Source organism: Xenopus laevis, chromosome 5L, assembly GCF_017654675.1.
Source record: "Xenopus laevis strain J_2021 chromosome 5L, Xenopus_laevis_v10.1, whole genome shotgun sequence".
Lineage (NCBI taxonomy): Eukaryota > Metazoa > Chordata > Amphibia > Anura > Pipidae > Xenopus > Xenopus laevis.
In genome coordinates, this window is record NC_054379.1 from 67,784,644 (window position 1) to 67,795,342 (window position 10,699).

At 37.0% G+C, this 10,699-nt stretch overlaps 1 protein-coding gene across 3 annotated transcripts in view; it reads left to right on the forward strand.

Moving 5' to 3' along the window:
* The window catches only part of pkib.L (protein kinase (cAMP-dependent, catalytic) inhibitor beta L homeolog), an 82,239-nt gene extending 71,995 nt beyond the window's left edge, over positions 1 to 10,244 (forward strand). For all 3 annotated transcript variants that reach the window (XM_018263212.2, XM_041562850.1, XM_041562851.1), the window contains exons 2-3: positions 7,089 to 7,263; positions 9,154 to 10,244. In XM_018263212.2, coding sequence (XP_018118701.1) covers positions 7,107 to 7,263; positions 9,154 to 9,230 — 234 coding nt within the window. In that variant the 5' untranslated portion in view covers positions 7,089 to 7,106 and the 3' untranslated portion in view covers positions 9,231 to 10,244. The remainder of the gene's footprint in view (positions 1 to 7,088; positions 7,264 to 9,153) is intronic.
* The last annotated feature ends 455 nt before the right edge of the window (positions 10,245 to 10,699 follow it).

Consider the following 10,699-nt stretch of genomic DNA (forward strand, 5'->3'; position numbering starts at 1 on the left):
AAGTCCTGCTGATTTTGTCATGGGTTAGTAAAATACGGGTATATAAAAGCTATTAACTCATGGTTATGTAGTGTAAATAAGATCTGAGGATAATGCCACATGGGGCTGAAACTCAGCCTGCTGAAGAACACAGGCCAAGAGTTAGTCCTTATGCTCAATGCTTTGCTGTGAAACTCTCGTGTTTCTGAGCCAAAATATGCAGATGCAATGGTTCTGGGTACAGGCAAGGTATGGGGCTGATTGCTGCTTAGTGGCTGATTCTCGGCTTGCTTTCCCTTACTATCTGCAGAGACATTACATGGCTGAGATTCGGAACACTCCCCTGCTGTGAAACAATTAAATTGAGTCACAACTATTGTTTGCAGAATAATGTCCCTTCAGGTCACTGTGTAAGTTTAGGAGTGTGAGAAATATTTTCACATAGATGAGACAATAAATTCAGGGTGTTTCCTGTTTAGTCGAGAACTGCTCAGTAAGGGAAATGACTAATCAAAAAACATGAATTTCCCTTGTGTAGCATTATTCCCATTTATCTATTTATGAACACAGCAAGGAAAAAGATCATAGTATAGAAACTCAGATACAGGGCCAAATACAAACTGCAGGTGGTAAACGCCTATGGCCATGATTTGTTTCAAGTTTGCGGGCTTGTTTGTATTGTCTGTTAGAATTGTAAACTGATTATTAATACAGTTATGTAACAAGTAATTTCTTATATTAAAAACAATAAGACAATTTCTTTTTGTGAGTAAAAATAAAGGAAAACAAAAAAAAAAGGAAAACAAGATACATAAACATAAAAGAGACTTGGATGATTTCTTGAGATATGACTATAGATGATTATAATCAACAATTTATAGTTTATATATGTGAGTGTATAGATAGGTTGGTATAAGTATGTGTACATGTATGAACCTTGTAGTTAATATGGAGGGGTTGAAGTTGATGGACTTTGGTTTTTTTACAACCCAACTAAACTATATAACTGTATAATTTAATCTTCCTGTCTATATGTTTTTGGGAACCCTTGTGTGAATATCTATTTACCTATGTGCGCTTGACCCTACCATTATGTTTATTACCTGTTTATTTAAAACATGGGCAAATGTATTTAAAACACCAAAAATCATTTTACTATTCAAAATTTTTTTCTAAACTGAAACACATTGATCAAGTTCTTGTGATATAACTGTTGAGAGTTCTTTCAGCTCCAGATGAATTAGGAGGATTTCATTCTAGAAATGTGGCAATAATCAAATTCCAGCTTTGATGTAAGAATTATTCTGTATTAACATTGTAACTTTGGGGGTTAATGAAAATGTAATTAGTGGTGTTGAATCAGAAATTTACATTAACAATGTCAAACACTGTATGACACCAGTGGAATGCAGAGAAATGTTATATGTATAGTTAAAAATTCAAATCAGACATTAAGGGGCATATTTATTATGTGGTGTAAAAAATGCCAGAATAATACACTACACATCACCAAACTAATGTATAAGAAATACTTAGAGTAACTTTTGCTGGAAGCAATGTAAAATAATGGTGGCAAAAATAAAACACATAATACATATGCCCCTTAGTCTTAGTGAGCCTGTGACAAGTGTTCCTCTATTGTGTACCCATTTATTATAATGTTTTGCAATGTGCTTATTGTCATGTGAGTGCTGGAATTCGCATATTTGTAGAGAGGAATCATAATCCATACAGATAACATCCTAATGCTGGTTTTGTAACAATTTGCTGTCTTAAAAAAAAAGAGGAAAACCCCCCAGATCTATGACTATGTACCTCCTTTTTAAAGCTGTTGCTTAAACAGTTGCGAAGTGGCAATGAATCTGACACAGTTGCATCCAATGAGTTAAAATGCAATTGTACTTTGACACAAATCAGATGCAACTGTGCTAAGAATTTTTGGTGTTCAGATTCCATCACTTCCAACACTAGAGGTCTATTTATTATTTGGAGACAAACATTACTGGTGCTGTTTCCCATTGCAATCAGATCATTGCTTTTTGCCTAACTTGTAGCTGATTGTTCAAATCAAATTGCTGATTGGTTGCTATAGGCAACATTACATGTCAAAATTACATCACAAGAGGGGTGGGAAGGACCAAACTGTATCTAGAGCACAGACTTTCTACCAGTAACGTAACTAGAGGGGGACGGGCCCTGGCGCGGGACGTGCAGCCGGGCCCCGCCCCCTCCGTACGCCCAGAAACTGCCGAAGAACTACGTGGCGCGCAAGCTGCCGGGGGGCCCTGACGGGGTGTGGGCCCTGGCCCAATCGCACCCTATGCTCCCCCGGTAGTTATGCCACTGCTTTCTATAGAAGTACCCTTAATGATTGGATTTTTTGTGCACCATACTTGTATGACTGCTACAGTTCTTTGCAGTAGCAAATGAGCCCTATAGTCTATCTGTAAATTACTTTCAAACAAATATCTAAATTTTAAATAAAGCTTGACATACAAGCCAGTATTTAGACATGAACAGTGCCTAGATTTTGTGGTCTATAGCTATACACAAGCATAATAACAAATAATTGATGAAGAAAGATCTTGAATAGATTTCCTTTGATTAGAGTTGTGAAGTGTTTGGCACCAGACCTAGATAAATTGTATAGACAGTATTGTTTTTATATGAGAGGATTACAAAATCAATTGCTTTTGAATGTACATAGTTTCTATCAAAATGTAAAGAGATAAAAAATCAAACCTGCTGCTGTATGGGTTTTTGTTTCTGGCTCAAATCCCCCTTTGTAGGCCAAAATATAATTCAGGTCCCCCTAAGCTGAGAACAATATTAATGAATACATTGCTGAATCAGCCTTTCTGCAATGACTGTCAAACAGGTGTTCACGTCAAATGTCATCCTAATCAACCTTTAAGTTGGTCTTTAGTTGTACAGTATCTTAGCATTCTTCCTAAATTGTATGCCTTCAGGATGGGCTCATCAAAGTCACTGCTTTGAGCCAACTTCAAGGAGTCAGTCCCATAGTCACTGATCTTCCTAGACAAAAAAAAAACATGACATGTACAGATTGTTCTATGTGCTTTTGCTTTATCAGTGGGAAATGGCACGTTAATTGTACTAACTCACTTATTACTTTCATATTGGTTTGGTTTTTTTCTTGCATACATAAATCAAATTCCAAAAGAAAAGTAAAAAATGCAACATACCTCATATGCCTTAGAGGCAAAACTGCTAGGGAAGCAATTCAGTGGCAATTAAGCACAAACAATATATTTACAGTATCTAAACTGAGTGCTGAAACAATGAGCTCTGATTAGGTGGCTACATTTTAAAATTACAATGCATGCATTATCAAATAAAAATAAGGAACTGAATATTATTTTTTGCATTAAGGAAATAGAACAAAAATACATACCGTAAGACAGAAAGCTAAGTTGCTCTGAAGGTTACAGAAAGAGTTTATAGTATGAATCACGTAGCTGACACTTGTGCTGATAGATTTAGACAAGTGCATCTAGTTCATTTTGTCCTTCCCATTCACCTTCCCTTCTACTTCTCTTCATATCTAAGATTAGAATTCAACTGCTTTTTTCAGTCATAAAATAAGAAAATCGTGAGCATTTTAAAGTCTTATCCTCAGTTAATTAGCTATATTTTTGTTATTCACTAAGATCATTGAAAATCTAAGTGGTTTTTGACGATATATATATATTTTACATATTCAGTTCTCAAAATATAAATATTAGGCTTCCTGGAAGGTCTACACTAAAATGCAGCAAGCATTATTGTTATTATTATAATAATATTTATTATGTAGTACTGTGGGGTAATAAATGCAGGAAAACAATTCTGCAATGTCTTGTTTGTATGCAGTTAGAAATATCTTTCTGCCAAACATTAATGGGTAACTAAGCAGCAAAGATGCATGCTGAACTGCTTAGTTAACCATGAGGATTTAGGATGTGTCTGGTGTCTGGGTCAGGCACGTTTCAGACGTTAGCAATTCCGCCCCTCTCCCCCCCTGCCTGTCACACTGACCTTAAAATCGCAGACGGGGGTTCCTGGGGGGCGCATCGCTAGCACAGAGAGTGAAATGGCGCTCTCTGAGCTAGAAAAGCAGAATTTCCAGTTTAAAAAACAGAAATTCAGCTCTTAAAGTTACCAGGAGTGGCTTTTTGCCACCCCTGATAATTTCTGGCAGTATTTATATGACTGATTGGCATTTCTTTCATTACCTTTGCTAGAGAATGCAAAAAGAATAAGAACTTGATATTGTTGGCTGCAAATGTATACTGAAATGTAAAGGAAAAGGTGTTGCAGATACTTTTTTGGGAGATGCAAATAATCTCCATTTACTTGCAAATAGAGCTGCTTAACATGGTTCCTGTATTTGAGATATTATAAATACATACAGCCAAATCTGCCATCAGGAATAACAGGGTCCCATAATACTAAATTTGCAGGGTCCTCTCCACCAAAAGAGCCCCAGTTATTAATCTACTGGTCATATGGGCAGAGGGCCCTGCCAACAAGTAGAATGCGGTCCTCATGAATAAAAACTGGCCTGTGTATGCATGAACATGCCCCTGATCTCAGTCACACTTATTATACCCCTTCACTCATTAAAGCCCCACCCCCTCTGGGGCTCACTTTGCCATGAGGCTTCTAACTACTATACTTCCTGTACCCTCCTCATGGTGCCTCTGTGTGCTTCGTATACAGAAAATCTCTTTTTATCTATTGCTTATTAAAGGGGTTGTTTACCTTCCAAAATCCTTTTTTCAGTTCAGTGAAAATGTGAAAATGTTCAACAGAAATAAAGACTTTTTCGAGTGGTTTTCCACTGTATTTTTTACAGTTTTTCCAAAAATTGAAGCTTAATGTTTCTGTCTCTGGTGTTTCAATGTGGCAGCTCAGTAATCCAGGAGCAGATTCTGAACTGTTACATTTTGTTATATTAGCTGATACATTTCTCAGCATCTCAGCATAATGTATCAACTAATGTATGTATGTAAGGTGAAAAATACAATTTTAAACTTCAGTATTAGAAAAATGGTTAAAAACAGAAAATAGAAACTGCAATTGAAAATTTCTGGTAAACTGAAAACAACTGAAAATAATATAAGTGTTGGAAGGTTGTTTGAACAATTCTTTAAGATTCTGCATTTCCACACAACACAACAATACATGTAATGCGCCTAGAAACAAATGTAGCAAAGATGTGACACACCAAGCTGAAGAAAGCTGTATTGCTACATTTACTTTCTACCTGCCTTTACAATTTGCCAACATATTGTGCTCAAAGTAAGTACCCAGATATAAAACTTACAGGCTGTGCTAAATCAGGCTGTGTGGCTCCCATGTACTGGATAATGTACCATTTCGGTAGTAGCTTGGTGTGTACTTGCATGAAGAAGTTGACGAAGCCTTATAGTTTATGGTTATAAGTAAACCTGACAGTCATTGTTCTTGGTATAGATCAAAAGAGCTATAATGGTGTGTGGTAGAAAGATCAAAGAAAGGTGTCAAAAGGTGAATTTTGCTTTCAATTTCTCCTCAGTTGGACATGAAAGCTGCAAGGGAGATGTTACTAAACAGAGAATGGTTTATCTGTATAAAGGATTTGCTGTCTGGCCCCGGAAGCTATAGTATTCTGGAAGAAACAGGCAAGCCAGAGAATCCATTCCAGTAGTCCATTTCTCATATTTGAGCTCACTTTCCACAGGAAGGCTGTCCTGTTGAAAGATATTTAATTGTAGTGGGAGTGTTAGCAAGTTCTCTCTGAGCAGGACACAGCAAGATGGTTACCTGTCTGTGTTAGGAACTCCCAGAGGGGCTTGGGGTGCTGCCTGCCACTGCAAGGAGAGGAGGGACCCTTGACCAAGTTACTGAGAGTCAAAAGTGATTGAAGAAAGCCAGAAAGTGAGACAGGCCAGAGGCTGTTGAGCTGATAACACAGGAGGGTAGATTCAGCAGGGCCCAGTGAGAAGGCCAGCATATGTGTGTGGAAGACACCCTGTATGGTGAGACCCTAGAGTGGGGGAAAGTTTTGAATGTGTGCTGTTGAAACACTAATGAACGGTGTTCTTGTGACTTTATATTAGGAAGAATTTGCCAGAGTTTTTGTCTAAAGATGTGGTGTCCCTGCCTTTATGCCCCTGAATACCATAACTAATTTCCCCCCAAAACTGTGTGTACAAGCAGCCAGCTTGTCACAGGTGTTACATATCAAGTTAAGCCACACATCAGGGTATCCAGTAGGATGATTCTAGTCAGTGTCAAATACACATGTCAGACAGGTGAATGGCAAGGCAGAGCACAGTGCACAGGCCAGAAGGCACAATAGGCAAAGGTAGAGTCCAGTATACAGGCCACGGATCAGGACAGTCAGCAGGAAGGCAGAACAAAGAAATGGTATATGGTTGTTAAAAGTTATACTTATAAGGCCATGTTCACAAATACCTCTGTGCCATTCCATTAATCTACCATACTTACCTTTTCTCACAACTACTTATTAATTTACCCTTTCAGTTAAACTATCATCCTCTATCCTTATTTTCCATTCCTTGCTTTCTGCTCCTCCCTTTTATATCCATTGTCAGCATGTTCTTATCATATCCCCATTTTCTTTTTTCTCCTCATTTCCATTCTTTCTTAACTTCTACTGACACTTCCATTATGCTTTCTCCTCTTATCTCAACTTCTTTATGTTCCTATGTTTTCTCTACACTCACTTTTCTGTACACCCAGAAGTTAGTCCTAGCTGAATATCTGGCCTTGAGTTACTTAACAGAGTCTTTATATGCAGTGGTGTAACTAATCTGTGCCTGTCCCTACTGCAAAAAAAATCTTTGGTGGGGCTTGGTGCAAAGTACCAAACCCTACTGCCCTTCCCCTACCAGCTTAAATCATTGCCTGCTCTACTAACTGAGATTGTTACACCACTGTTTCTGCATAAAATTCTAAAAAAAATCATAAAACCACCTTCACTACATTCAGGTCGCTAATGCAAAAACCTATTATGCCTAGGGTAATATGACTAGACAGGTGTTCTAAATATGAATACATATAAAAATAATAAAATGTACTTTATATATGCTCACCTATAGATGTTGCTATGAAGACAGATGCCAGAAATGACTGATGTGGAAGCTGGGGTCACAGATTTTGCAGCATCAGGAAGAGCTGGTCGCCGAAATGCCTTACCAGATATTTTGGGTTCCCCAGCTGGAGGAGAGACCTCGGACCTCCCAAAGAAATTAGCAGAGCTCTCTTTATCTCAAGGTATCAAGCATTTGCTTTAATATAAATGCAAAGAAAAAGCTGATAGCAATCATATTAAAATGCAGCCAAATCTTAATTCAAGCTCATATACTGTAATGCCTAAATGCATTTTGTGTTATGTGCACCTGTTTTAGTGTCAAACTTCCCACAGTTTAACAAAGTTGTTTCATGATGTACAACGTACAAATATTTTATTGGTTCTCCTATATCAAGCTGTGAACCAGAACTTTTTGCCCAATCTTTTTGGGAAATTAAAGAACTTTGCTGTCATATTTACTGGGTCTGACAGACCCATCTAATTTATTAGAAAAAGAAAGGTACACATGTTTATTCCAATAAATGCTAATTTGTAGGAGAATGCTGGTAATATTCTGCCTAGTTGATTAAGGCATCCATAAATTCCTCCACTGGATGAGACCCAGAATAAAAATGTAAAAAGCTTTTAGCACTTACCCATGTACAGAAATAAAGTGCAGTTTTGAGCACAATCACCATGTTTTGAAACTCTGGAGCACCTTTTTTCTTTTCTTTTAGACAGCAATTCAAGCACAGGATACACAGTAGATAACAGACAAGTTCTGACGAATCCCATTGTATACTACAGAGCTTATCTGTGATCTGCTGTGTAACATGCCTTTTCTCCATTTTCAGCTTTAAATGGGTGACCCCATGGCTACACAGCAGCTTGTTTATATAAACTTGTGTAGAGTTTCTGAGACAAACACACCAGTTGTACTAGTGCATTGCAACTGAACACTATATTTTCATTACTTTAAAATGCTTTGATTTTTTTGTTGTTATTGTTCCTTTAAATTCCACACTTTGCAAGAATTCCCTCCATGCTATAACATTTTCTACTGTGTTTTAATCTATAGTTATTATTAAAGATATTGTTCTTTCCATCATATTGACTTATTATGTAAATGCATTGCTTTTGTTGTTTCATTTTGTAAATGTACTTTAAGTTAACCTTATTGTCTTTAGAGAGTGTTATTATGTATTATTTAATGCCCATACACAGTCTCAGCATGTGACAAAGGCAGGATTTATACTTACAGTGATGAATGCCATTTTGATACAAAAAAATGTTTTGGAGCCAGACAGAGAGAATGAAACACATTCTGTACCCATTTTGAGTGCATCTCCTATTAAAGAATGCCCAGATCCATAAATTATGACACGGTTGTATTTTTTTTACAATTTGCAGCAATTAATATTGAATTTTCATTCAGCCATTACATAAACTGTCTCAGTCTAATAAAAAAAATGAAAAACAACAATTAAACACAAAAGCAGCAGATTGTTATAGTCCATTGTGGCTCATTTTTCAACTCGTCATCTACATATGATGCATCATGTTCTGCTTAGGATAGATGGAATCAAATAGTTTTACAAAAGGATTTAGCCGAATCCCAAATTGAATCTGAACCCTAATTTGCATAGGCAGATTAGGCAAGGAAGAAAGGTTGACAAAAAGTCACATGATTTTTAGGCTTTGGATTCGTTTTGGCCTGGCACTTGAATTTAGCCAAACCCAATCCCGCTGAAAAAAGTTGAATCCAGTTGTTAAAAGTGTGCTTTTAAAGGCTGCTCCATTTGAGCTTCTAGTATTCTTACTCTATCAGAGGCCTTCATTACTAGATGTACTTGTTTTGCCAAGTCACCAAAGAAGTTTAATTTTTATCCTGTTCAAACACTCAAATCAGATCAATCCAGTGATTTAATCACATGGGGGGGGGGCTATATTCTTATTACTTGTGGACTACATTTAAGGCCCAATCAGTATTCTATAACATAACACATCAGAGTAGGCAGCAAACATCTGCCTGTCTTTATACTCCTTAGCTCCAAGATAAACTAGTATACTAACATCAATTTTTATTTACTTAGATGGAGGTGCAGAAGGTGGAGGAGAAGCTTCAGCAGAGGCACCAGCAGAGACCCAAGATAAATCTGAGGAGACCTGAAAGTTTTAGACAGGCAGAAATATACATATTCAGATCTGGAGCATGAAGATGCTCTCATATATTATAAGACTGGATTTTAACTGCAGTGCTGTGTTTGGACTATGCAACACAGTTAGTAAGATTGGGACAGAAATGCATTTTCTACTCTAGTTGAATATAGAGTTAATTTACACTAAGATAGGGAGCAGCTCTATGACAAAGAATGTTAAGTAAGTTCTATTTTATAGTACTGGTTCTGTTGTATTCACAAACACAATAAAAGATGGATATTACATATTTAAGTTTAATGCTTTACCAAAATGAATTTGGGTTGTTGTTTAGAAGCACTGACTAGCTACTATATTTTGTAAAAATATAGTGTTAGGGAACCTGTGTCTCTCCAGTTTATGTTGCATCACAACCCCCCAGCCTTTTCTGACAGCGAGAAGTCAGGTGTTGCCAGGATCAGGGATGTTAAAATTGTGGCCCTACAAAAATTGTTTATCCAGAATTACCACTCAGACTTTGGGATCTTGGGATTTATAGTTTTGCAACATCATTTTATGGGCTACAGTTTTTATATCCTTGGCCTAGGGATAGTACAGCTTCTAGTACCCAGGGGCTTCATTATGCTACAGCAGTTGTACTTTAGCAAGTCATGGAGAGGCAAAGATTTATTATCTGTGCTAGAAGTATGTTGTCATGTCTATAGTCTAGCAAGGATTGCTAGTTGCTATAGTGCAATAAATCACTGCAGGAATTGGGTCACCTTCTGATATTACTCCTAAGAGTTATTGTTTGTTTCCGAAGGGGGGAAATATATAAAGGGAACCAAGTTCTTCAGTGCCTTAATGTCTAAATTATCCAGTGTGGCATCCTACCACACAGAAGAAAAAAAGAGCCTGTATCATTTAATTGGGACACAGCCAGCATCTGCAAGATGATCATTTCATTTATATGTCACTATGTCAGGCAATGTAGCAATGTTTGTGAACTGAATTGTTTGATATGAAAAATAAAAAATGAAGTGGTTTACTTTTTTTTGTATTTGTATACTTATGAGGGGTCATTTACTTATGCAAGATGCAAGGTGTAAAATGAAGCCTTCTACTTAATGACTACCGATGACCAGGTTAGGGTATAGAATGGCACATATGGGTACTAAGTATGGGACAGAGTGCAAAGTGCTAAAACATGGCGGTTTGTGTCTTTGTTTTTCATTTGAATCTTTCCCCAGTTGTACAATTGACCAATAGTCTTTAGGGGGAAATACATTTTCAGCACTGAAATTAAGTTTTTTTTCTTTTGGCTTACATGCTATCAATAATGAACTGATTTAAAAGCAACATGAACACATTTACATGACGAGTTTATAACCCAGTTGGGAGAAACAGTTTTTGTAGTGGCTCTACATCTGCTAATAATTTGATTCAATATGCCAAGAGATAGTATGGTGAAACACAGCAACATATTGTATTATCTAACTGAAT